Genomic DNA, 27,976 nt, shown 5'->3' on the forward strand with positions numbered 1-27,976 from the left:
GAGCTAGAAGCACCAGTGTTTGCTGTCATCTAAAATGTCTACCAATGGACTTAGACTTTCCTTGTCTTTCTTAGACAGGGGTGGGAAATGGGAGACACTAATGATACTAATTTAGCATCCCTGGAATTCTTGGTGCTGTGCAGGGACACATCTGCTTAAGCCTCTAGATCAGCTCCAACCTCTAGGCCTTTGCCCTGTCAAGATTCTTCTATAGCCTGTCCATTACTCTGACCTGATCGACCCCTTGTGACGTCTTTTCCTTCCCTTACTATCCAGACAGTCTTCTCTTTCCTTCCTCTTATCTGCCCAGTGCCCTCCTTCTTCCCCCACCTCCACTCTGTCTCCAGCTTTTTTTGGCTGCTGTCTCTTTCTCCTCCACCTCCTCCCTCCTTCCTTGACGCTGAATAATCAGGCCTAGCTGTCCTGGTTTCTGGAAATACTCATGTGTGGGCAGTGGCTCAGGGATGCAATAAGGGATGGATAGATGCTGTTGGGCTGCCCCAGACTGCCAGTACAAAGATATGAAGATTCAGCAGTGTGTGGTCCATGCTTTCCTCTCTCTGGGGAAAGGAAGGGCAGGGAGTTTATTGAGCAGTAGGTGAGGGGTAAGAATTTAGAGGGCATGGACACAGGCCATCTCATCTCCCAGGTCCTCTTCGTCAAAGCGGGAGAGAATAGACTCCTCATCACTGTAAAGGGAGGTGGTTCTCTGTGCCAGCAGGTCACTGGCAGCACTGTCCATCTCATCCAGGGTCAGGTGACACGCATCTGCAATCTCTTGCTTGGCCAGGGCCACAAATCGTGGGTCTTGGGCAAAGAGACCTAGGCCTTCAGAGATGAGCACCTGGGGAAAGGGGTGGACCAAGTGGGATTAGTGTTGATCAATGGTAAAATGTGCATAGCACAGGTCACTGTGAATAAATAAACGCATGCATGCAGCTCACAGGGGGACAGGGTCAAAGTACAGTATTCGGAGAAGAGGCATTTCCACGTGCTCAACGTAGAGTCTGGCCACTCCTGGTCCTCATTTCCCAACTCTCACCTCTGCCCCTTCTACCCAGCCTCCCTTTTCACACCCATCTGGACTCACAGCCTCCACCAAACTGTCAGCACTGCCCCTTTTGCGGTGGCTGGGATCCGAATGAGCACCAGGCACTTGCAGACAGGTGAAGGTACGCAGTGGGCCACCACCGAGTTTGCCAAGGTATCCGTCCCCCACTGAAGATTCCTCCACCAACAACAGGGGGGCATATAGCAGTCGACCTTTCTGAGGAGGGGCTGCCCAGGAACCCTGGGTCGGAGTAAAAAAAAAAAAAGCAAAACAACAACACCAGATGGACTGGAATTGGTGAGAATGAGGGTTTTTCATTCACTCTTGTGAGTTCTGTTCCCCTTCTCTAACAGACACAACTGAAGTCACATGGATGGACGTAGATTAGAGGACAAACAAACAACATCTTTATTTGTGGGGATCAAAGCCAGAGCCACAAACATGCCAGCCAAATGCACCGCTACTGAGCTACATCTCTAGCCCCACACTTGGGTTTATGTCAGAGTATAGAAAGTGCCTGTTAGCATGCCTCACATGTAATTTATTTATTTATTTATTTATTTATTTATTTATTTATTCATTCATTCATTCATTTGTTCATTCATTCACTTATTTCAGACAGGGCCTTGCTCTGTTATCAAGGCCTGTAATTTACTATGTATCTCAGGCTGGCTTCAATTTTTCAGCAACCCTCCTGTACTAGCCTCGAAAAGGCTGGGATTATAGATATGAACTACCTCATCTAGATGTTTTTGGTTCTCTTGAAACAGAGTTTCATGTAGCCCAGGCTAGCCTCAACTCCATATGTAGTGAGGATAACATTGAACTCTTGATCCTCCTACGCCCGTCTCCCAAGTGCTAGGATTACAGGTATGTGGCATCATATCTGACTCAAAAACTTGGATTTAAATGTCAATTGTGGGGGACTGGAGAGGGGAATAAGCAGTCAAGAGCACTTTCTGCACAATCATGGGGACTAGAGTTCAAATCCAAGTACCCATGACCCATGTAGCAATCTGGGCTTCCCATGCATGCCTGGAACCCTAACACCAAGGGAAGCAGAGGCAGGAGGATCACTGGAGATTGCTGGCTTCCTGCCTAGCCAAGAAAATGTGAGCCATTACTTCAAAGTAATAGGTAGAGAGGGATAGAGGAAGACACCAAACCCTCTTCTGCACACTCCCATGGGTAAGTGTATTCACGCACAAAGCATGCACACAGACACAAAGACACATGTACACATACAAAAATTGATAAATAAGTACTAAATATTTAAAAAGTGTCAGTTGTGCTGTGTGCTAGCCATGTGACCATGGGTGGATAGACTCTGAGCCTCAGTTACCTCCTGTACAGTGGGGACAGCAAACCCATTTCACAAGTACAGTGGAGATTATGTATGTTCTTTCAAGTACCCCGTTCTTCTGAAGGCCCTGAAATGTAGTATGTTTGTAAAGTTCAGCCTAAGATGCTATTTCCCTGAAGGCCACAGCATCCCTTCTCCTCACCTGAGCCCTGCCTGGTCCCAAGGTCCGACCACGATGGTAGGTGCCTGGGATGGGTAAGTCTTCACAACTGCCCTGGCGTTGTAGACACTGGATGGTGAAGGAAGGCTTCCGACCTGGTGGACAAAGGACAGTGAAAATCCCTCTCCTATTTTGTTCGGTTAATCCTCAGGGTTCAATAGGGTCTATTTTCTGCTTGCCTGCAGGTGTGGGGGGCAGCAAACGTCGGCGTGGTACATGATGCCCATTTACATGGTGCTGGGACCAGTGAGGTGGTAAAAGGACTGGGTTCGAGGGCATCCCTGCCTGCTCATCAAGGTCAGAAGTCCTGTGGAGAAGGCAGAACTGACAGTGAACTCAGGTCTGGGATTCAAAGTTGGGGTACCAACATTCCTGCCCTCCTCTGTATGGCCCATGTGGTGTGGCCAGTGTACCAGTCAGGGACTTCGTGTTCCTCATTCTGATTGTCCTGCCCTTGAATTCCTTTGAGCGAAGTACTTCCTTCTTCCGGGATAGTGAACATGAAAACCGCAGAGCTTCTCCTGGAGAAATGATACATGTTAGTCAGACTAGGTCCTAACCCCTCAATATCTGATCCTAGGCACCATGTTTCTCGCATCCAATTCATGCTCCATCCCCCGTACAAACACTAGGATTTACATTTACTTGTAGACAGGGTCTTATTATATAGTCCTGGCTGACCTGGAGCTCACTACATAGACCAAGCTGGCCTTGAACTTACAGACAACCGATTGCTTCTGCCTCTTGAGTGCTTGGATTAAAGGTGTATATTACCATCCTTAATTTGCATTAACCTTTGGCACTGTGTTTCTCATATTTTCTTGTTCTCTTTTTCATATTTCTTTTGTTACTATTTATTCCTATTTGAGCCCTTGATTTGTCTTGTTCTTTTTTTTTTTAAAACAGGGTCTCAAATTCACTATATAGCCAAGGATGGCCTTGGACTCTGGATTTCACCCTGCCTCTGTCTCTGGCCCATCACATGTGACTCTCATTTGAGCCCTTGAAACACATCTTTCCTTCCCAAATTTCTTCTTGAAGGCCACTAGCCCCTTTTCCATGTCACCCAATATAATATCTAATCTTTCTCCATTCTCACAATCTTCCCCAGATGCTCAACCATACCTGTGGGGTTGGGATCCAGCCTGTAGCACACTGGGCTGCCGGGAGTTGGGAGCTATTCCATCATCATCACTAGGCCCAGCTGAGAGAGAATCTGGGAGTTTCTCTTTAACAGGTAGAGACACTGAAATCCTAGAGTTCCGTCGAGGTTGAGGCTGGGGGTCTATGGAGTCCTGAGGAGAGTCATTTGGCTTTAACGTTTCATCGATGTAATGGCTAAGTTACTTGATCAGTGTTTCCCTCACTAGTCTATGGGGAACATTGTTCCCTACGGGGCTGAATCTGGGTCTTGTTTTCCAACAGCCAGTGATAGGTATTGAATAGCTTTCCATTGTAGAGGAGGTTTCTCCCAGATACAGTATGGAGTTCACTTAAGGGTCTGAGGGAGGGTTTTATGGTGAAGAGCTTTAGAGGGGAGTAAAAACTTGTCCTCACTTTGTATGTTTCTGGGTTGTTCTCAGCTTCCTCCTCCTCAGCCTCCTGACCCACTGCCTCTTCCTCTTCTTCTTCCTCAGTGTCATAGGTGAGGGCCTGTCGGATCTCAGGACCCAAGTCCTGTAGGCTCCTTAGACCAGCCTGTGGGGATGGATGGAAAAAGAAGGAAATTGGTAGCTCCTGCTCTAAAAACTCCTCTCTCAGCTTGCTTTCTGTGCAAAAGTGTGTGTTCCGGGGCTCCATTTCTTCCTCTGTGACATGGGTTTCAGGAGATCATGAGGGACGTCATCCACATGGTCACCCAGCACCCTGTCCTTCAGACCTGGAGGGCAGAGGATGTGCTCGTTGGGGCCTCTGTTCCTAGTAGCCCCTTTTCTTTCCTTCTCCGGAATTTTCGGAAATAATCTTGGATCAGAAATGTGGCATAGAATTTTCCCACAGTGACCTCCTCCTCTGGGGCAAGAAAGAGGGCAAAATTACACAGGGTTCCTCTACCCTGCTACTCCCTATTGGCGATAATCTGGGCAGACGGTTAAGGAGCTGGGGATGAGCAGCATACCATCTGGAGGGGGAATGACCTCATCCAACAATTTCTGCTTTATCCGCTTCCAGATCTTTTTGATGACCATCCGAAGCTCCTGGTTGGCTTGATCCAGGTTCCCTGCAAGGCAGGAGAGTTTGGAGCAGAGGAAACAGAAATGCAGAAGTTGCTCCTCATTGCTGGTGGGGATGAGGGAGGCAGGGTTTTGCTTTGAAGCTTCAACTGAAGCTTCACTTCACTTCTATCAGATAAGGTAGAAGCAGGCCCGGAGAATCCAGTCAGCCATTTTGAGGTTCAGACTTAGGAGATGCATGCCTGTCACTCATTCTTTGCATTTGCTCTCTTTGACCCTCCCCAGGGATCATTTCATTCCTGCCCCTCCCTTCCTCCAAACCTTCTGTCTTGATCTTCAAGGATGTCCGCACGAGGGCAAAGAGTGTAGCATTGAATGTCACTGTTCCATCTGAGTTGAGGGGCACATTCATTGCCACAAGTCTCTACAAACACCAGAGACATAAAACCCACTCTGGGAAAATGTTAGGTATACTCTGAATGCCCAGGGCAGAACCTTTGTAGATGTAGTTGTATTCCCATCCCTACCAAAGGCAAGTCCCTTTCCTTTCCAAGAGAGTATAGAACCTTCTTGGAGGTCAGCAGGTGAGTGTGTGGGCAGGCAAACAGACCTTGCAGGCCACTCGGTGTGGGCATAGCTTTCCGAATCCAAGTGGGGGCTGGATGCGTCTCAGCAGAGCAACCACGTCCAAGTGCTTGATTCGGCCCCTGGAGCAGTCAAAGAGGTGCCACTGGATCAACAGTTCTCCTTTAGGACTTTCTTAAGCCCCATCCCCAGCAAATCATTATCTCCCATACCAACACCTTAAGGCTTTGAGGGAAGAGCACAGATGGAGCAGGCAGGGGATAGGGTGCACAGGGGATAGGGAAGTAGAAACCTCTTTATTGATGAGTGATGGAATGTGTTAATCTGAAATTCTGGAACTAGGGGGCCATGGAGGGTAGCACACACAGCTCCCTAGGATTCTAGGTAAGATATTAGAGGGTATACTTGGCTCCAGGGTCATATTCAGACCAGATCCTCTTGAATTCATCAAGGTGGTGGGGTCCCAGGATAGACCAATCTCTGGTTAGGTAATCAAAGTTATCCATGATTACAGCCACAAAGAGATTTATAATCTGTGGGTCAATGAGCAAGCAGAGTTAAGTAAAGAAGCAGAGCTGGATTTGGGGGTGGAGTAGGATGGACAGGGGCTTGGATTATCTTGGTCATTGGGTCACAAGCTCCTTGGCTGATCTTATTGTTGGGACAATGTTGCCAAGAGCTGGGCTGCCCAATTCATTTGGATATCTCTGAACCACTCAGGGCCAGCCCCCATGGCAACAATAGTGGCTGTGGGAAAATGGTTCTTACCAGGAAGGCACAGAGCATGAAGAAGCTGATAAAGTAGACAATGGCAAAATTGCTACCACAGGTAAATTCCTCGCCTGGGCCAAAGTCAGACTCAGGGTCACATCGATTTCCTGGAAGACTGGCTAGCATTATCTCTTGCCATGCCTCACCAGTGGCACACCTGGGGAGGGTCACAGAGGGGTGGCATTCTGAAGGAGAGGCTAAAAAGTCATGTCAAGTACAGGTGTAGGGGTCTAGGGAAGGGAGGGGTTGGACTATTCTCATCAGGGGCTACATTTTGCATTTATTTACTCTCTCTCTCTCTCTCTCTCTCTCTCACACACACACACACAGAGACAGAGACAGAGACAGAGACATACAGACAGAGACAGAAAGAGACAAACACAGATACACACACACACAGACACACACACACACACACACACACACACACACACACACATACATACAGGAAGGGCAACCTGTGGAAGTCTTTTCTATTGTTTCAACATGTGGATTCTGGGAATTGAACTCAGGTTGCCAGGCTTGGCAGCAAATGCCTTTATTTGATGAACCATCACACCACCTTCCATTTCAAACCCTTTAACTAGCATGACCATGATGATGGCAGTTATAGAAAGTCTCTTACAGATTAGGGCTCTGTGTCCTACAAAGGGGGCACATCTTACAGCCAGAAAAAGAATGGCTTAGGCCTCTGTTTATTTGGAACTCAGGCTGCCCTGATATATAGCTTGGGCATCCTGGGGCCTAAAGCTGGTGTTTGAGTACCCTAGGTATTCCGAGGGGTAAGGTAGCAGGGAACTGGGAGTTTTTCACCTGAACAGAAGCAGCACAGCCTGCGGAAAGGTCTGGAAATTGTTGTTTCGATTTATCTGTGTTCCGTCCTGAAGAGCCACTTTGCCAAACATCTGTAGACATACAGAGGCTGTGTGCCGGGAGTGAACTTATGTTCCCACGTGTTCCCACCAACTTCATGTTTCCTAATATCTAAGGGATCCTTATAATTTCGAAAGCATTTACTAATGAGCCCAGTTTACACATGCAGACTTACCCAGGGTCATCTAGTTTGTCTATCTTTCTGCCCCTCCATCCCCACACCAGGGCTATTCCTACCAAGTCTCTGAGACAAGATTATTCTCTAGGGTTTCCACTTACCTGCATTCCAATGACTGCATAGATGAAGAATATCATTGCTATGAGAAGGGCCACATAGGGCAAGGCCTGGGAGAATGGAAAGGGGACAGATATTTCAGGTGCAGCCAGAGGACTATAAATCCCAGAATGCACTCCTCTCCCCTAGCATGGGCCTGCTGGGAGATGTATTACACTCAAAGTTTCATGGATTACATGTGACTCCCAAATGTGGACACAATATTAAATAGAATAGGGTAAAGTCAGCGAGGCTAGAGACACGTTATGAATTGAGAGTGCAGAGAAAGAGAGAAAGTTGGAAACGGTAGGTCAAAAATGATATGGAAGACCAGGAACTGTAGTTCTGAGTGGGAATTACCTGGAAAGACTTGATGAAGGTCCAGAGCAGTGTGCGGATCCCCTCACCCTTGCTGAGAAGCTTGACCAGCCTCATGACTCGGAAGAGGCGAAAGAATGTGATAGATATGCGGGAGCTGTCCTCTGAACTCTGGAGTTAGGGATGTAGTAGGGGTGTTCAGTTTACATCAGCTCTAGTAGCTTCTTTTCCTCATGCCTTGGCCCTCCCAGTTTCTAGAACTCTCAGAACTTAGGCCCAAGAGTGGTGGTGGTGGGGAATTTCTAAGGACTCTTAGGGAGGGTTCTAAGGCTGGGAGGGATGGTTGAAAAATAAAATTTCTATTAGGAGTGAGACGCTACCTCGCCAAGATGGCCTCCATTCTGGTGGGACATATGGGCAAAACAGAGGGGATGATGTAATCATATGCCCAAATGGATAAGGGGAGATGATGGTGCATATTCAGGAGATCGTGGGGAAGGTTATAGAGTAGCAGATCAAGGTGGTTGTAGACAAAGTTTTAATGGGGGTGGAAATGAAAGGGGCAGGTAAAGAAGATGGTAGAGCAAAGACATTGAAACAATGGCGCAAAGCATCATGGGAATGAGAAACAATGAGTGATCATCAGAGAAGCCAGTGATGCAGAAATGCATTTGGAAGCATTGTCCATCAAGGTTATTACCATGCAGGACCCATTGGGTGAAATGATGAAGCCAATGATGCAATCAGTTGTGGTAACAGGACCGGGAAAGAGCCAGTTTAGGAGATGGAGTTGGTGGACAATATGGAGCCAACGAAGTAGTCAGAGAGATGGAGCCAAAGCAGATGTCAATGGAGTTGATGGAGCCATTGGAACGGGACAGAGACAATGAAAAAGATAACAGAAATAATAAGGGGGGATTTGGGTAGGCTGAAAAATGAAATAGGGGAGCAGGTTAGCTAGTTAGAGGGAGGAATACATTGGGAGAGCCCAGCAAGAACTCTGACAAAAAGAAGATACTCCAGGACTGGAGAGGATGCGACTGGGAGCTGCCTACCCAAGTGAAAGAAGGCTCTAGGGAGAGGATAGAGGGGTTAGCACAAAGTCCAGTTCTCACATTGACTTCTGTGACGGCAATGTCGACTACGCTGCCCACTACAATAAGAGCGTCGAATGTATTCCAGGCATCGGCAAAGTAATGCTGTAGACAGGAGGAAAGCACTGTGCTGTGTTCTTTTAGCCACAGACCAGTGTAGAGGACCAGTAATGGATACATGGCATTGAGGAAGCAGGGCCTGGCTTGGACCACAGATGGCCTGTACCTGGGTCCCTCTCATTACTTAGTTTTAGGAATAATTGCTTGCTATCCTCCAGCCTCCCCGCCAGGCTATGGAATGTGCTTCCTCCCCCAAAGATTTTCTTCGTAGGGTGTGGGTCTAGGGCATACCTTGGGTTTAAAGGCAATGATTTTGAGCACCATCTCAATGGTGAAGAGGCCAGTGAAGACCATGTTGAGGATGTCCATAGCATAGTTAAAGGGAGCAGTCTGCTCATAGTGCTATGGGAAAAACAGATGGGGACAGAGCATAAGGCAGAGGCACACTACACACAAGCACATAGTCCCTGGCCTTAGCTGAGGAGTCTGGGGATTGGAAACAGTGTCGGACAAAGCAAGTTCTTGATTCTCAGGGTGCCTTGCCTTAAGGCAAGGATCGTTGTGGGAATGAAGCATCAACATAAATCTGTTGGTTGACAGCTTCTGTGAAAAAAATATTTTATTAAAATATGCGAGAATTGCTGCTTGATGCAACTTGCTCTCTCTTTTCTTGCTTGGGTGTGGTATTGATGTCTGGACTAAGGTGTCTTGGGACCACGATGCAACAACCAACTTACAGTGGAACAGTGCAGCAGGAAGATCAACAGAACCTGGCTCACTGACCAACAATGGGAAGGCAACCTACATTTGTGCTCCTTGACATTAGAGGCAAATAAGCGAACTACACCGACTCGGATGCACGACATTTTTCATCTTAGCATCCGCGTCTGGAGTGCATTTTACAATCCGTGACAACTTGCAATAGTCATGAACCATTGCTTTCACGTTCCAGAATCTTTAAAAGCAGAACACAGACTTTGGCCTTCGATTTGAGGGAAGGTTCCAAATGTGCTAACTTAAGGCTCTGTCAGTTAGGCAGATGTGTGTAGGGGTGGGGAGGGGGGCGTAGGGTCATGACTTGCAGCCTAATGCATCCCTAATAGCTCTCAAAGAGATGAGAACAAATGTCTGGCAATGATCAAGATGGAGGGTTCAGACCTGCATGGCTAGGGCAACCGTGTTGAGTAGGATGAGCAGAAACATGAGGTACTCAAAGGCAGCAGAGTTCACAGTGGCCCACACGCGGTACTGATGTGGATTCTTAGGGATGTATCGGCGAAGTGGCTGGGCTTTGAGGGCATATTCCACACACTGGCGCTGCATAGCGGTATAGAGCATGAATGAGCAGGGGAGCTTCCTAAGGCAAGGCAAGGGGAGACCGTTTGGTAGCCATGGGTCAGGAGTGAGAGGTCACCTGGTTCTTGTCCAGTTCACAGTTTTGGTATTCCTGCTCTCCCTGGGCACGGAATGTGATGATAACAAAGCCCACAAAGATGTTCATCATGAAGAAGGCAATAATGATGATGTAGACAATGAAGAATATTGATATCTCCACGTGGTAATTGTAGATAGGGCCCTCATCTTCTGCGTGTGCATCTATAGCTTTGTAGAGTAGCCTGTGGGACACAGTGGGAGGTAGAAGTGAGGGCAAACTCCAGGGAACCCCAGTACCTCCTACTTCCTACTCATCACATTCATCCCCCAAATTTCTAAAACCCCCTAAATTTGCAACCCAATCACTGGGGACTTCTATACATTCACAGAGAGACACACCCAAGACTTTTAAAGAGGCTTGCATCTTAGGTTTGTTAGTTTGTTTGTCCCCCTCCCTTTTTTTGAAAAAGAGCCTCGCCATGTAGCCTTGGTAGTCCTGGAACTCAACTATGTAGGCCAGGATCCAAACCTTTTGTCCCAGAAACCTCCAGAGGCTCCTATGCAGCCCTCAGAAGAAACCTATCCAGACCTTCTATGACCTTCCAAAATCCTCTATGTTTCTGCAGACCTTTAATCCTCTCATAGAAGGCCCTCTCCAGGGCCTCTTCCTTATATAAGCACCTCTCCAGTGTGGTTCTCCAGAACTCCTCTTAAGCTCTCAATGATCTTGGAACCACATTCTACAAGTCTTGAATCCTCTACTCAAATCCCCCCAAAAAATATCTAGCTAGTGTACCCAAAAGTTTTTGTAGCTCTTTGTTAAACTTATGAACCCCATCTCTTTATCGAACCCCTTTTGAATCTCCCCATACTCTACTTAATCCCTAGTAATGCTCACCTAGTCTTTTCTAGATTTTTCACCTATTCCCTCAGAGACCTTTCCCCAATCCCTAGAGACTTTTCTCCAAAGTCCCAATAAATCTCCAGAAAGGTTCTGGGAAATTCCCATCCAGGCTTCTAATACACTCACCAGTCTCTAAAACACTATACCCAACTGGGTATAGTGGTACAAACATGAGTCTCAGTACTCAAGAGGTTAGGGAAGGAGGAGTATCAGTTAGAGATCAAAGTGGCCTACATGGTAAGACTCTGACTCAAGAAAATAGGTGGTAGGGATGTAGCTTAATGGAATATCATTGCTTAGCATATACAGAACCTGGGTTCAATTTTCAGGCATTGGAAAGAGGAAAAAGGAAAGAAAGAAAACCCTATCCAGTCTTGAGACTTTCATTACAACCCCAAGGCACACTCCCATACATTCCCAGGTGATCCCAGGAATCATCTAGAACCATCCGCCCAGTTTCTTGTCATCCCCAAGGCCCTGCCCCTCACGCAGGCCAGCCTTCAAAGGTAGAGACAGTGAACAGGGCCATCATGGCTGAAAGGACGTTGTCAAAGTTGAAATCGCTGTTGACCCAGAGCCGCTCCCGGACCAAAGGTCGTGACACATCTCCATCAGGATAGATGAGAAAGGAGCCCCTGTGGATGTGGTAGACAGGTTAGATGGGGGAGAAAGAGGAATCAGAAGTGGTGACAAAGGGTGTAGGGTCTTTATTACAGATGTGGAAGGACATAGGGGTGTTCCTAGACAGGTTGGCCTCACATCCTACCCTTTCATTTCCTGGCTGGGTTATTGGAAACATTCAATCTCTGTCTAGTTGATTTTTATCTTCACTTTCTATTAAAAAAAACAAGAATACTAACAGAACCCATTTTCCATTTGTCACAAGGATGGAGTAAGTCAATAAATGACAGTTAATCATGGTGGTACACACGTTTATAACCACATTACTTGTGAGGCACAGGCAGGAAGAGTTTAGCAAATTTGAGGGCAGCCTGGTCTATGTGATTTCCGGGTCACCCAGGACTCCATACTGAGACCATTGTCTCACAAGAAACAAACAGACAGAAAGACAAAAAACAAACAAACAAAACAAAACAAAACAACAACAACAAAACCCAAATCAAGTCAGGTATAGTGGAACATGTTTATAATCCCAGCAACTTAGGTCTTAGAAGACAGGAAACTTGTGAGTTTAAAGCTATCGTAAGAGTTTAAAGGCTGACTTGAGACATATTGAGACCAAGGCTCAGAAAACAAACAAGGGTCTACAAAATGGCTCAATGGATAAAGGTCTTTGCTTCCAACCTGGTGATGTGAGCCCAATCCTCAGAACTCACATGGTGGAAGAAAGGACCAATTCCCTCAAGTTCTTCTCTGAACTCCACACATGTACAGTGGCATGTGTACCCTCTATATTAATAAATATGTGAATGCAAAAAAGAAAAAAGAAAAACAACCAACAAACAAAACTAATCTCTGGAACACAGTTGGTAGTTCACCGTCACCATTGCCATAGAATGTTTTTGCCATCCAGGGAAGGCAGTTCTCTAAGCGACCAGTTTCCTAGCACTGACTTTATGCCAGGCACTGTGCTAGCTCACCATGCAGACCCTTTGCTCTGTACACATAGTCCATGCACCACTCTCTACTTCTCTTAACAGCCCTGTGAAACAGGCATGCACTTTATCCCTCGTTTCAGGTGAGCTATCAAGGGCAAAGTGAACCAACGCCTCTAACCCCATGAAATGGGTTTGAGTCAGGGATTCCTAGCTTCGTGGTCTTTGCTTGAAACCACCTCCATCTACAAACATCTCTAGGTGTAAGCTGGCATTTAGAGCAAGAAATTGCAAGAGGTTCTGAGGAGGAATGTAGGTAATGCTGAAAAGAAGTGGGGAAGGGTTATGGGGGGGCTTTGGGGGCTTGCCAAAATCTGAGGGCTTCTATAATGAAGAGGAGATTTCTGGGGCATGTCTTGGGGGCATTTAGGGAAGTTTGAAGGTCTTGGGGACTTTCAGACAACTAGACATATCTAGAGTTCTTGGTAAGAGTCTGTAAGTGGCTTCAGGGACCTTAGAGAGGTCTGGCTATCTCTAAGTGATTTGGGAGGGGTTCTGGATTCAGCAGAGGGTGAGGCTTCAAACACTCACTTGCATTCTTTCAGGGTGTGTTTGGCTTCATCAGTGCAACTGTAGAATTTTCCCTATAGGGAGGAAATGTGTCAAGCAGGTTCACCTTTCACCCCCTGCCCCACCTTGACCACCCTGCTTGGACCTCTCTTTGGATTTCCCTCACCTTGAAGAGCTGAACACCAATGCAGGCAAACATGAACTGTAAGAGGGTGGTGACAATCATGATGTTGCCAATGGTCCGGATGGCCACGAACACACACTGCACCACATGCTGCAAAACACCCACACACATGACCAATCGATATCATAGGCCATACACAGCATGTAGCAGGAACTTGGGTGCTGAATAGATCTTAAGGACTTGGCCGGAGTATGTGGTTGCAAGTCAGAGATGTGTGATCAGGAATAAATGGTCAAAAGGCACTATGGTGGAATAGCATCCACCAGAGCTAGTATTACCATAGCATGTATGGTATCAATAAGGAATAAGGGTTTTCTAGGCAAGGATATGTAGTCACATGCCGAGGACATGAATTAGAAAAATTTGGCCATTGGTTTAGTCACTTGTAAGGAACTTGGGTCAGATCACATGGACAGGAGACAAGAATATGTGGTCACATGTTAGGTTTAGGCTGCGTGCAGTCATGTCTTTGTGCAATAGTCAGTTGGATCAGTTATCACAACCCATGCCCTGGGTCCTGTGGGTTTGGGTGAGGTGGGCTTACCTTGAGTCCCTTGGCTCTGTTGATGGCTCGGAGAGGCCGCAGGACTCGGAGGACTCGGAGAATCTTCACAACTGAGATGGCACTGGAGCTGGGGAAGTTTCCAGGCCCTAATTAGGGATTGGTCCTGATTCTGGGAGGAGTGGGGTGGGCAGGGGAGGTGTCACTCACTGGATGCCGAAGGAGATGAGGGACACACTGACTACAAGTAGATCCAACAGATTAAACCAGCTACGGCAGAAAGAGCCTCGGTGCAAGAAGGCCCCAAACACTGTCATCTGGGGAGCAGATTACATTGGATTAGACCTCAGACCTGAGGATATAGCTGGTAGGTAAGAGCAGAGGAAGAGCAGGGTGGGATGAGACTGGGTTGGGGCAATTGAGGGTATGGCTGAGGGTCCAGTAATCACCTTTAGTAGAATCTCCACAGTAAAAATGGAGGTGAAGGCATAATCAAAATATCCCAGAATCTGGGTACATAAGAGGAAGAACAGTGTCATAACTAAAGGGGATTTGTAGGCATGGGTGTTTCTTTTTTCCATCTTATCTCTCTGTCCATCCATCCATCCATCCATCCATCCATCCATCCACCCATCCATCCATCCATCCATCCATCCCTATCTATCTATCTATCTATCTATCTATCTATCTATCTATCTATCTATCTATCATCTATCTATCTATCTATCTATCTATCTATCTATCTATCTATCTATCTATCTATCTACCATCTATCTGAGACAAGGAATCACTCTGTAGCCCAGGCTGGCCTCAGAGCTGCAATAATCTTCCTGCTTCAGCCTGCTAAGGACTAGAAATCCAGGCAGGTACAACCATGCCAGCTTGCTCGTGCACCTCTCAGTATAAGCCTTGCTTTCCCTCCTTGGCATCAGGGAATACTTTTATACATGCCAAAGGTTTGCCAATCCAAGATGAGGTCTCAGATTTAGGCTCCTCTGTGTCTGCCCAGCTACATAAGTGCCCTTGGCCTGTTTGACCTATGTGAGTATGTTTCCCCCACCCCAAGTAAAATCCTGATCCCCCTGCCTCACACTTCTCAGAGTATGGAAATGGCTACTGATGGTGGTAGCCATCCACCACCATTCTTGATCCTCCTTCCCAGCCCAGTGAGGTGTCTTCTGGTCTCTCTCTACTTTGGCTTTAGATTTGTGCCCAGGAGAATGCCCTCTGTGAGTTCCTCCTAGCCCTCAGCCATGGGCTCACATGGTTGCGGAAGGAGTGGGCTCGGATAGGGTCCTCAGCAGCCAGCGACACACTACTGAGGATGATAAACACCAGGATGAGACTGGTGAAGATATGGTGATGTATGAGAGCGTGGCAGGCCTTCCGAAGTCTGGGAAGTGGAGAAAAAGTCAGTGATTAGAAACCAGGACAGGTGTTTTCTGGGGGATCCAAGGGGATACATCTGGGTCCTGTTGCCTCCTGGGCAGTTCTGGGGCTCCCCACCTGGCCAGCCCGCCTTGCCCTGCCCTATAGTTATTCATCCTTCGAACTCACGGGTTGGTTTGGCTGAGGCAGAAGAAGGCACTGCCTTCAGGGATGGGTACCACCTTCTCCTTGGGTACAACTTCCTGCAAGAGTTCCACATGTCCTGCACCATTTTCCTCTTCTTCCTCCTCCTCTTCTTCCTCCTCTTCCTCCATGCCTGGTTCTGGGAAAGGAACAATGAGAAAACTCATTGGAAACCTCCTGGAACTGTGCTTGACACAGGACGGATTTCTCTCATTTCCTGCCCAGAATCTCAGCTCCTCAGCGAAGGATCTTACATCTGTTTTGTTTAATACAATATGCCCAGCTCTTAGAATAGTACTGGGGACACAGTGAGAGCCTGGTGAATGTGCTTAGTGAGTGTTATATGCGCACCCACAATTTGATAACAAAGGCTGTGAGAAGGCCCACGCAGTAAAATAAAATGTCCACTTCTCTTGTTTAACCTTGGTGCCCCAAATGTTGCTGGCTACAGACCAAGCCCATTCATTCATTTCAGAATAATTATTTTTGCAATGCTCAAGATTATACTTAGGGTCTTGCCCATGCTGTGCAAGCATTGTGCCACTGAGGCATAGCCCCAGTCCTTATTGATCTATTTTTTGAGATAGTGTCTAATGTCTCTAATAAAGTCCAGGCTGACCTGGAACTCACTATTTAGCACAAGGTGTCCTTAAGTCGGCTACCTTTCCCAAGTGTTAAGACAGGTGTACTGTGTCTACTGCCTTCAGGATGACCCTGGAAGAGTCGCCTGGCCAGAGAGGATTTATTTCATCAGGGGTCAGGAGTTCTCTACCCGAGTTCTCTTTCCAGTGCTTGTCACTTCCGTTTGACCTGCCTACTTGCCTGCTCCTTCACTTTTTGCACCCTCTGCATCCTCATTCTCTCCACCGGGCCCCTGGAGACAGGAAGATAGGCATCATTGATGGTGGAAGAGACACCAGGAAATGGACACAAAGGAGGCATAGACGGGACAGGATGATGTGGAAATAGATGGTCAGAGTTAAGGCTGTGTACACATCGAGAGGTGTGGGGGATGAGGGAGAGACAACCCCCGTTTTTTTTTTCCTTTAAGGTTTATTTTAATTATTTTTAATTCTGTGTATCCATGTGTGGGTATGCGTGTGTGAATGTAGGTGACCTTGGAGGCCAGAGGCATGGGATCTCCTGAACCTGGAGTTACAGGTATTTGTGATCTGCTTGAAAAATGGGTCTGGGAACCAAATTCAGGTCCTTTAGAAGATCAGCAAGTACTCTTACCTCTCCAATTCCCCCAGCCTTTAAAAGGACGGAGTGTCCTTCTGTAGCCCAGGCTGCCTTGAAACCCAGAGAGACTCCCTTGTTTTTGTTTCCCAAGGGCTGGGATCAAAGGCATGCATCAGCACACCTGGGCTTCTAACTCACCAATACTTTGTTCTCCTGTGGAGGGTTTCCTTCACTGCTTTTCTCTCTGTTCAAGGAAACAAGGGATGGTTGCTGCAGGCAGTAACAGGTGGATAAGGCTGGGCTGGGCACTGCTGTCAGGACAGACTTTTCTAGGGCTTCCTGCTTCTGTTCTGCCTATCGTCTATCCTCCCAGCATCCAGAAGGAGCCTGCGGAACCCTAACTTCCACGCCTATCATCACCAAGAACAAAAGTCAAAATCCCTTCTTGACCCAGAATACCCCCCACTCTGGTTCTTCCCCCCTCCTAACATGTAACCCCATTTCCTACCATTTTCCTCCCAGATGTGCCCCTGCCTCACTGGTGGTTTGTGGTTGCTTGTTATGTTGCTGGGGATGGAAACCAGAACTTCAAACACATACATTTTCTTCCTCTAAGCTAGGTCCCAGACCCGGATGTTTTGTCGTAGATAGGTTAACACCGCTACCACTTCAAAGGCGCGATCTTATTGACCCCCATCTCCTATCCAGTCTCAATATGGAGCCCATGTTGGCCTTGAAGTCTTTGTCCCTCTGTCTCAGCCTTCCAAGTGTTTGGACCTCCAGGCTTGCTTTTGTTTTTCACTATTGCTTTGTTCTGTTTTCTGTTCCTTCACTACTTATTATTAAACATATAATTTTAAAAGTCTTTGGCAGGATTGGAACTCACTATGTAGACCAGGAGGGCCTCTAACTGAAAGAGCTAAATCTGCTTCGGGGAGCTGGCATTAAAGGCAGGGGCTACAGCACCTGGCTTACTAACATATTCTTGAAGTTACATATCGATGTTCTTGAATTTTGCTCGCATTCCTCAACTACAAACAGCAAGGATTCTGTCTGCTGTCACACTGGCGTGCCATGTCTAGCTGCTGACAGCATGTCACCCGTGCTGTCTCCCTAGCATTTGCAGCAGGGCCTAGCATCAAGTGGGTGCTTGATGAATATGTGTTGAAAGAATGAATTACTGAGGACTGTATCTGGAACTGGGCCTTTCCAGCACACACAAAAAAAGTCCCATGGGAAGTGTGTTTGTGAGATCCACATCAGCGATCTTAAGGAAAGGAAGTCTTGGAGATGAAGCCAGAGCTCACCTGCCCTTGTCTTTGGCAGTGCCTGCATCCCCGCTGGCTAGGTTATCCACAGCAATGGCAAGAAACACATTCAGTAGGATGTCTGGAGTGAGCTCAGGTTGCGTTGATGAAGAAGTGGCCTGCTTGTGTGCTGCCCAGGCCCACACCCTCAGCCTGCCCCCCCCCATGCTCTATCCACTCCCTAATAGCTCAGAGGATACAGTTGCCACAGATGAAGAGGATGATGAAATAAACGCACACCAGCATCCCTGGGAAGAAGGGGCCACCGTAGGCCATGATACCATCATACATGACCACATTCCAATCCTCACCAGTCAGGATCTGGAGGTAGGAAGTCACCAAAAAGTTCTTGGGATTCCTCCCTATTACTCCAGAACCTACCAACATGTGTACACATCTCACGGCGTCCAGGCCGTACCTGAAAGACAGTGAGGAGGGCTTGGGGGAAGGTATCAAAGGTGCTTCTCTTGGTATGGGTCTGGTCAAAGTTGAACTTGCCCCCAAACAGCTGCATGCCAAGTAGGGAGAAGATGATGATAAAGAGAAAGAGGAGAAGCAGCAAGGAGGCGATGGACTTCATGGAATTGAGCAAGGATGCCACCAGATTGCTCAGAGATGCCCAGTGCCTGCCACAGAAATAGAAAGTGCGGGGTTGACATTTATTTGGTCAGGAGTCAGGTGCCAGGCAGACCTCCTATTTGGGATACACTGGGGCAGAAGGGGTTAAAATAGACTGCAGTGCCAAGGTTGGAAGTGAATATTTTTGGAGTTGAAGTGTGATCAGAGTACGAAAGGGGGATTACTAAGTTTGGAGGTAGAGTTGGCATTCGGGGTATGGTGGGAGGTGAAATTAGCGGGGAGGAAGAGAGAGAGAGAATTGGGTTTCATGTTGGGACTGGGATGAATTGGGCATGGGGCTATGGCGATTTGGGGTTGTAGAAGTTGGGGAGAAGTATGGTTGAAGGTTTGGTATAGGGAAGGGGATACAGAGGAATTTGGGATTAGGGAGAGGAGAATGGGGTTGCAGTTGGAGAAAGGTGGCTGGCCAGGAGTAGGAATGTATCAGAGAATTGGGAAGGGCATCAGAGAATTGAGAGTAGTATTGTGGTGGGTGCTCAGTGATGGCGCTAGGGCTGGGAGTTAGGGCTGAAGTGGGAGATTGGTTTGGGCTTGGGATTAGAGAGTGGACCTATGGATAATATGTATCTGGGGCTTTGGTTAGGGAGCTACTGGCTGGGATGGGGAATAAGCATGGAGTTGGGCTTGGGGGTAAAGTCAACTGGGGAGATGGATGAAGATGGAGGAGGCACGACTGGTGGCTCTCCTCTCCATGAGGGTGGAAATTTGTGCTTGCTTTGCTTTCCCTTGGGCCCAAAGGTGTTCAATGGATACTTGCTAAATGAATAAGGAGGCGGAGGGAATTATCTTCAGAGCTGGGGTGTAGAGTTGGGGCTGCATTGTGGGCCCCATGCATACACACCTGGTGACCTTGAAGATCCTGAGGAGACGCACACAGCGGAGCACTGAGATGCCCAGAGGCTGCATGGCCCCCACCTCCACCAAAGTGGTTTCTAGGATGCCCCCACAGACCACGAAACAGTCAAAGCGGTTGAAAAAGGAGGCAACGTAGACAGAGGGGCCTAGGCCGTACAGTTTGAGAAGCATCTCCACCGTGAAGAGGCAGAGCAGAACTTTGTTGGCATACTCTGTGGGGGGGGGGATGTGTAACATGGAAACATGTTTAGGAAGCCAGGATCTTTGGTGGGATCTTGGGGGTAGCAGAGAGCAAGCCAGGTGTGGGCTAGAGTTTGATTGGGTTTAGGGACTGAAGTGAGATTTGGAGCTGGGGGCAGAGGATAGAGTTGAGGTGGGAGCCAGAGTCACCATCTGTGAATCCAAGACAACTCCATACTCAGTGGTGCAGTTAGCATCTAGGGTTTATTCTTTTTAATTTTTTATATTTATATCTTATATTTTTGATTACAGAGATGGGTCTCACACACAAACTCTTCCACTGAGATACAGCCCCAGCTCCAAGCCTAGGGTTTCTTTGGGAGTGAACTGGTTTGGAATGGAGTTAGAAACATGACCAATAATAAAATAGGGTTTGAGATCGTAAGGAACCATAACAGTTGATAATTGATGTAGGCCAAACACTATTCTGAACATTTTATAGCTGAGCTCATCTAATCCTCCCAACCACTCCAGAACATGGATAATTATCATTGTTTCCATTTTGCACATGGGGAAACTGAGGCACGGGGGGTTGTTTAACTTGTTCAGAGAGCATAATATTAAGAGCCTGGGTTCTGCTTTCTGCTCTGACCCTGAATCCTGGGGTTAGTTGCTTGACATCAATGACATGGTGATCAGGACCCTGGACCTGGGCACGGAGGTGCTAAGGTTTTAGTGGAATGAAGTTTGAGTTTGGGCATGTGCAATACCGAGACTACAGCTTAATACACATAGCACATAAGGGCGGTATAGGACAAGTTAAGGTTTCTGCACTCATCTGAATTGGAGGGTAATATCGGGGGCCAATGACTCCCTTAGAGAGCCTGCTTTTGAACTTCTGGGGTGAAGAGAACAAGGGATGAAGAGAATTGGCAGTCAGAGGCTCACCTTGGGTCTGGGTGAGCCACACAGGCTGCCCATGGTGCTCTGAAGCGATAGTCAACGTGTTGAGGAAGACGAGAAGCAATACAGCCCAGTAGCAGGCGTTGGACTTGACTGCCCGGCGGCAGCGTGCACGGAGACCACGGTTGGCTCGGCGGAAATGGCGGCTGGGCAGAGGAGAGCCCATCACATCATAAAATTGGCCTAGATCAGTCCGGTGTGTAGGTCGTAGAACCCAGAAGTCACATGGGCCTTGGAGGTGGACTGGTCTCAAATTCATGGGGCCAAAAGGTTGCACAACCTTTCACAACTTACCAGACCTTGGTTTTCATAATCTTGTTCCTAGAAATGATTGGAAGGGGGCATGTCCTAAGGAGCTGACAGGGGATCAGTAGCTGTGACTGGAGGTCGGGTGTTTGAAGCTAAAGTAAGAATTTAAGTCTGCGCTACATAGGAATCAAGGGCTGGGGTTCCTCACAGGCAGCGGGTACAGCTGGCCATGGTCCCTTCCTCTTCATCCTCGTCTCCAGGGGTGTCTGTCATGGAGCCAGTGTCACTGGCTGGGAGGCTGGCTGCAGGCAAAGTGAGGACAGAGGTGAGGCCCTAAAGACTCTAGGCCCCACTCTTGTTTGTTCCCTCTGTCCACTAGCTCTGTCCTGCCCCTTGCTGGCTTAGTCCTCACCATGGCTGCTGGTGGAGTGTGTGGAACGGGTAGAGTGGCTGAACCAGCGCAGTCGTCCGCGCCTCCTATTGGTCAGTTCTGACAGCGGTGGCCCTGTGTGGGGTAGTTCCAACTGAGAAGGATGGCCTGGAGGCAGAGTTAGGGTCAAGTCTAAGGGGCAAGGAGTCTTTGTATCTAAGTCTGGGTTGAGATTGTGTGTCCTGAGCCAGATTTGAGGCAACGCCTAGAATGGCTGCTGGCTTGGTCTGGGTCTCAGGAGGGCAATCACACTCTAGGGTAGGAATGAAGCGGGGGCCAGAATTGAGTTGCCTACGATGGCCCGCCCGTCCCTCTTCAGCAAGAGAAGCCAAGTTGCCGTCTACTGAGGGGTCATGAGGGTCTAACTCCTCAGCCCGTGTGATCCAGTCCAGGTAACCCCGAAGATCCTCTTCCATCTGCTGCTTCTCCCGAAGCTTCTGAAAATCACCTCGGGCTTTGGCCTTTTCTCTTTCCTTGGAGAACTCCCTGGAGGAAGAGGGGAGCAGAGGGGGAGAAGACTACATAAGGAAGTCACCCACAGTGACCTTGCCTTTACTACCCCAGCCTTCTAATTGTTCTTTGGCTATGCCAAGAACATTATAGTTCCCAAGCCTTTGCACCAGCTGCTCCTATGACTTAGAATACCACAACCACTTTCTCAAGAGATCTTTCCTGATTTTAAAAGAATTACACTTGTCTGTCTGTCTATCTATTCATTTATGTGTGGCAAGTGGGTGCCATGGCCTGTGGCCCAGAGGACAATCCAAGGGAGATTGTTCTTTCTTGCTACCATGTGGGTCTTGGGCATTAAAATTAGGTCATCAGACTTGGCTGGCAACAGCATCTTTACCCACAAACCCATGTTTCTAGGTGAATATCTATCTATCTATCTATCTATCTATCTATCTATCTATCTATCTATCTATCTATATTTGCGAACAGGGTCTTATGTACTCTAGGCTGACCTTGAACTTGTTGTGTAGTCAAAGTGATTCTCCTGCTCCTGCCTTCTAAGTGCTGGGATGACAGGTGTACATCCTAGGCCCTGGCTTGATTATACATATTTGAGAAACTGTCTCATTACTAGCTCAGGGCCTCACCAAACTTGCAATCTTTCCTCCCTCTGGATGTTGGTTACAGATATGCAACACTACACTTAGCTCTGATGTTCCCAGTTATTTCATTTTTTTAAAAAAGGATTTATTATTTATGTGTATGTGTGTGAGCCTGCCCGAATATGTACATCACTGGCCTTCAGGAACCCTCAGAGGCCAGAACTGAACCAGTTCCTTCAACAGTGGAGTTACACATGGTTACGACCTGTCATGTGGGTGTTGGGAATTGAAACTGAGTCTTCTACAAGCACTCTCTTCATTTTTATTTTCTGAGACAGGGTTTCTCTGTGTAGCCCTAGCTGTCCTAGGATGCACTATGTAGACCAGGATGGCTTCAAACTCAGGAGATTCTTTTGCCGCTTCCTCTTGAGTGCTGGGATTAAAGGTGTGACCCACTAGCTTCGGAAAGCATTCTTTACTGAACTACTTCCCCAGCCCCAGATGTAGGCATTTTTAATTGCAACATCTCCCTGTTCCTCTTTATTTTTCTTTTCTCTGCACAGTGCATATTGTGTGTACATATGTGTGTGAGTGTGTTTGTGTGTGTGTGTGAGTGTGCACACACATTTACTTATTATGTGTTGCAACATTCGTATCTTCCTATGAAAATGCAATAGTCAAGAAACCAGAGGTTTCTATATTTCTTGTTTCATTTCTCTAGCAGTGCCTGTCACACAGTAGATGTTTAAGTTTGAATGACTGGGAGTAGCAGGGATCACAGGGCCGTGCCGACAAGTCCAGCTCAGATGGGGTTTATGGAAGATGTCTGAGAATTTGGCAACACCCATGGGCAGCAATATGGGGAGGATTGTGGGAGAGAATATCTAGGCTTCTTACCCACTTAGGACTCCAAGCACAAGGTTGAGGACAAAGAAAGACCCAAAGATGACAAGGCTCACAAAGTACACCCAAGGTAGCTCATACCCCATGGCATCCTGCATCTGGAGAGAAAACATCATCTACAGCAGGTAGACAAGACAATCTGACCTAAGGAAGAAGGGCAGGTGCAGCCTCCAAGTTGTGTGAGGGCTTGTTCATCTCACCCAGTAGAGGACGTCTGTCCAGCCTTCCATGGTAATACACTGGAACACAGTCAGCATGGCAAAGAAAAAATTGTCGAAGTTCGTGATGCCACCATTGGGTCCTGGCCAGCGCCCACGACACTCAGTCTGGTTCATTGTGCATGAACGCCCAGAGCCAGAAGATGCACAAGGCGACGGGTCCTCCTCTGCCTCCATATCTGCAGGAAAATTGGAGCCTGGGGCTATGAAGCAGGTCACACACTAATTCCTGCCACTCTGAAGACCTATTCTCATAGGAAGTTTGTTTCAATGCCCTAGTTATTTTTAAGGCAAAAGCAACCCTGGGCTCCTCTGGTAGGGTCAAACCCCTGGAAGTATTGATCGATTTGAACCACTGGGAAGCTGAGTCCTTCCAACACGGGTCTAGGAAGAGTGATTGTACATGAGCCTGAGGGCAGAGTCTGGTGAATAAGGGAGACTCTTGAAAACAGGGTAGAGAAAAGGCTTGGGCACGGGTCTACATAAATGCCAGTGGGCAAGATGTGGAGTTTGCAGTCTTCAATGCAACAAACTGAGCTCATGGGTGGAATCTTGTGATACCCGCACAGTCATTACTGAGAGAGGGGTTGTAGTCTGGGATTTTAGGGCGGAGTCTTAAATACAGGGATGGGGTTGGGCTATACAAGGGTTAGAACAAGAGACTAGCAATTTAGTCTTGAGAAACTGAGTGGGCTTTTCAGAAGCAAGAGGGGACGTAGAAGTGAGGGGGAGGGGGCGTGTCCTGTCCTTTGAAAGGGTGCCGGCTGACCAGATCCCAGGAAGTAGCACGTCTTGTGCATTCGTCCGAGGAACAGCTCGAGTCCGATGATGGCGTAAATGATGATGACGAACAGCACCAACAGGGCAATGTGCAGCAGCGGCACAAGCGCCTTCATGATGGAATTGAGCACTATGTGCAGGCCTGTGGCGGGGGAAAGGCAGGCTCAGCGCGTTCGCCATCAGCCTGGCGCCCCTCCTCCAACTTGGTGGCGGGGTATACTTACTCGGGACCCCAGACACTAGTCTTAGTGGTCGCAGCACCCTAAATGCCCTCAGTGCCTTTACATCGAAGCCTCCAGGCTTTCCTCCAGTATGCGGGGTATCTCCTGGCCGCCCAGGTCCTTGCTCCAGCAGCACGCTGAACAGCCTGGTGGGGGAGCAAGGGATGGGGAGGGGGAGAGTTAGGTCTTTGGTTTCCGCCCTTTCCCTCCTTTCTCTTCAGCAAAGCACCGCCCCCAATAACTGGAAACGCAAATAGTTTTAAATATGTTAATGTTTCAGATTTTATCTGCTAAATAGGGGCTGTCTGAAGCAGTTGCTTCCTTGAGCCCCAGAATTCATTGGATTGCGAACTAGGGTGGGGGTGCCCCTCCCCTTGCAGACGCGCACCCGACCACTACGATGATGAAGTCGAGTAGGTTCCAACCATTGCGAATGTAGGCGCTGGGATGGAGAACCAGCCCATAGGCCACGATCTTGAGCACTGTCTCCACGGTGAAAATCACCAGGAACACGTATTCTACCTGTTCCTGTGGGCGGAGTAGGGGGCGGGACGTGAAGACCGGGAGTTATTTCGGGGGAGGCTCAGACCCTGTGGGTGAGTTGTGGGCACAGCTTTGGGTTGCTTTTGCCAGGACCAAGAGTAGAGTAGGGTAGGCCCCGGAGGGGTGGGGTCTGCCTGGGTAGCTTAAGCTGTTGCTCTAAAGGAAACTGCAGGCTGGTTGGGGATGGGGTGGACCTCACCAAATTGTGGTTAGCAGTGTTGGAGTCGTCTTCAGGGAAGGGGATATACACTCCCAATGCCACGCAGTTGGCGAAGATTGTCAGGAGGATGAGAATATCAAAAGGCCTCAGGTGAACACACAGTTAAGGACCCAGGAAGAGTGACATTGAGAACCCCACAGTCCCTTAAGACCCTTCTCCATCCAGAACTAATTCTAGACTTCAAGGTTTAGACATTCCCAATCCTGTCCTGACCAAGGCCTTAACTTTGCTCCTCCCTCTCCACTTTAATATGATTATGATTTGGAGAAGAGTCTCATGTAGCTCAGGCTGATCTCAAAGCTCAAGCTTGTGCTATGTAATTGAGGATGACCTTCAACTTCTGGTCCTTCTCCTTCCACCTTCTGAGAGAAAGGCTCACAGGTGTGTGCCTCCATATCCAGTTTTTGGGGTCCTGGGGATTGAACCCCAGGGCTTTGTGCTTGCTAGATAAACACTCTACCAAGTGAGCTACATTCCCAACTTGATGGGTGTTTTTTTTTTTTAAGACATGATGACATGACCGTGCTATATAGCCCAGGCTGTCCTTGAATTTTCAGTTCTCCTGCCTCAGCTTCCTGAGTTATCGGGATATGCAAGCATGGCCGGCTTAGTGCTAGACTCTTGATCCTGGTGACCTTCATTTCCCTGGATTCCCTCTCTATTCTAGATCTCCCTCTCCCCGTCCATCTCCCTTTTCCCCTCTCCTTCCTCTCCCTCCCCCTCCCCCCTCTCTTTGCAATGCTTTGGATTGAACTCAGGGCATCGAATACACTAAATGCATGCTCTACGACTGAGCTACACTCCCACACCAAAAATCTTTTCTCCCCAATATTGACTGTTGGTCTTGAGTAATCTCAGGCTTCCTCCATTCCAGGCCTGATGTAATTCTAGACCCTAGACTCTTCTATACCCTGGTGATCCATTCTTACCCCTGAGGCTCGAAGGATACTTCCATTCCACAATGCTGATGCAGGACCGACGAATAGGATTGGTTAGGGTGAGGCAGAAGAGCGCTCGAGGTGATCTCTGTGCACTGGCCACTGCCACAGTCTTGTGTTTGTTGTGCTGAGTCCTTCGTCTTGGAGTCCCCAGGCCCGATGCCTCACTGGTATCAGTCCCCACAGTTGGAGGCCCAGGACAGAGTCCCCATTCAGGGCCAGGGCCAGTCCCATTGGCTGGACTGGGCTCTGGGGTAGTAGTGTCTGTGTGGAGAAACAAGAGTCAGGGAAGAGTCGACAGCCAGTCGCATCCCTCTATTTGATGGGAGAGGAACATACAAAGCTGTGGGGAGGTGGGAATACTTGGGTTATGGGTTGAGGGTTAACAATCAATGTTGGAATGAAGTTTAGGGCAGAGGGATTTTTGCTGAGGAAAGCAGTTGAGGACTTGCTTAGATGATCACCATGCTGTGCATTCCAACTTTAGGTTGAATCTGAGTCACGGATTTTGCGTCTGAGTGGGTCTAGCCTCAATTGATATAGGCAAGAATGGCGTTTGGTTGAGGTTTTATTTAGGGTGGAAGCTGGGTATTTGGACTTGGAATTAGGATCAAAGTGAGGGATACATTTTGAATAGAACTTGCATTTTGCATTGGGATTTGCAGCCTGTAGTTTCAAGACTCAGTGGCTTTGTTTCAGCTTCTGAGAGGGGTAATAGGTTGGCCTGGTTAAGATCTCCAGCTTTGAAGAAAATAAGATGTCTGAATTAAAATCCAGACTACTATTTAGAAGTTGTGTATTGCCTTGAGTAAATTATACACCCGAGCCTCAGTTTTCTTATCTGTATAATGGGAAGGACAATAAGAGTTGCCTGCAGTGTAAAGATGTTTCGAGGAGTAGATTGAGTTCAATATTCATACAAATTTCTAGTATGTAATATTACTATTTTGAAAATGAGGAAATTGACATGAAAGAGTTAATAATTTGCTGAAGTGGCTGTACCAGGAGTCAAACCAAGGCATTCTGACTCTGGAGCCTTCGCAGCTCACAAGAGCATTAGTTGTATGTGTTTGCTGCGCATTCATTTTGTATCTGTAAAAGGGTCTGTTCAACCTGGAGATGTGGCTCCATAGTTAAGAGCTCATAGCCTTCTTCCTAAGACCATGGGTTTAATTCACGGCACTCACGTGGCAGCTCAAAGTCTCCTGTAACTCAAGTTCTAGGGGACCTGATACCTTTTCTTACCTCTGCTGTCACTGCACACACATGACACACATACATAAACTCATGAACTTGTAAGAGGAATTAACAACAATTTGAAAAGGGGGCTATGCTGTTTCTGGACAGAGAAATCACTCTTTACCAGGACTTGTGTCTAGATGTTAGCTGAACTTCAAGTTCATGATAAGGTTGGTAGCTATCGTGAGGTCTGGATTCTAATGTTCCATGTGGTGGAGGTAGGGGATTGTCGTCTGGTTAGCAGGGTTTAGATTAAGGTTTAGTGTGAGGCTGGATTTGGAGTTAGATGTGGAGTGAATGCTAGGGTCAGGATTGAGTCTGGGTTTCATTTGGGAACCAAGGCTATGCATAAGGTTAGGGACTATTAAGAATAACCCACAGGCTAGGTTGTGGTGCATCTGAGATCATGTGACAAAAAAGCTCTTTTAAGGGGAGGCTAGGACAGGAAGGGGGGGTGATACTCTAGTTCCCCAGAGACTTCTCCAGGAGTAGGATCCAAGTGGGTAGGTGAGAGGGTGAGGGTGGATCAGAGGCCAGGGTGACTCCAGGGGTCTTCAGGGGTGGATGGCTTCTCTCACCTTTACCGACTTCAGATTCCGACATTCTCCTCTGGAGATAGAAGGACCATCTGCACGCAGTCCCTCCTCTTCTCTCCCAGCCTTAGAGAGATTA

At 47.8% G+C, this 27,976-nt stretch overlaps 1 protein-coding gene across 1 annotated transcript; it reads right to left on the reverse strand.

Annotated features, from left to right (window-relative positions):
• Positions 1 to 613: 613 nt before the first annotated feature.
• Positions 614 to 27,907, reverse strand: CACNA1F (calcium voltage-gated channel subunit alpha1 F; the record flags this gene model as incomplete). The annotated part of the gene is made up of 48 exons (XM_080909598.1): positions 614 to 844; positions 1,091 to 1,291; positions 2,557 to 2,669; positions 2,754 to 2,881; positions 2,988 to 3,095; positions 3,700 to 3,869; positions 4,132 to 4,272; positions 4,454 to 4,584; positions 4,691 to 4,792; positions 5,067 to 5,169; positions 5,356 to 5,452; positions 5,736 to 5,863; positions 6,099 to 6,258; positions 6,915 to 7,006; positions 7,254 to 7,319; positions 7,609 to 7,737; positions 7,947 to 7,967; positions 8,682 to 8,765; positions 9,012 to 9,122; positions 9,879 to 10,037; positions 10,135 to 10,336; positions 11,487 to 11,633; positions 13,146 to 13,198; positions 13,291 to 13,398; positions 13,853 to 13,940; positions 14,021 to 14,127; positions 14,260 to 14,319; positions 15,074 to 15,203; positions 15,368 to 15,521; positions 16,205 to 16,256; positions 16,763 to 16,808; positions 17,872 to 17,953; positions 18,072 to 18,192; positions 18,290 to 18,497; positions 19,352 to 19,577; positions 20,494 to 20,654; positions 20,803 to 20,829; positions 20,966 to 21,059; positions 21,170 to 21,262; positions 21,483 to 21,673; positions 23,140 to 23,243; positions 23,346 to 23,542; positions 24,133 to 24,285; positions 24,368 to 24,510; positions 24,753 to 24,892; positions 25,107 to 25,212; positions 26,077 to 26,329; positions 27,883 to 27,907. 48 exons carry the CDS (start codon positions 27,905 to 27,907, stop codon positions 614 to 616), a joined length of 5,946 nt encoding a protein of 1,981 aa, XP_080765724.1.
• Between the last annotated feature and the right edge of the window lie 69 nt (positions 27,908 to 27,976).

This window comes from Micromys minutus (assembly GCF_963924665.1).
Source record: "Micromys minutus genome assembly, chromosome: X".
Classification (NCBI taxonomy): Eukaryota; Metazoa; Chordata; class Mammalia; order Rodentia; family Muridae; genus Micromys; species Micromys minutus.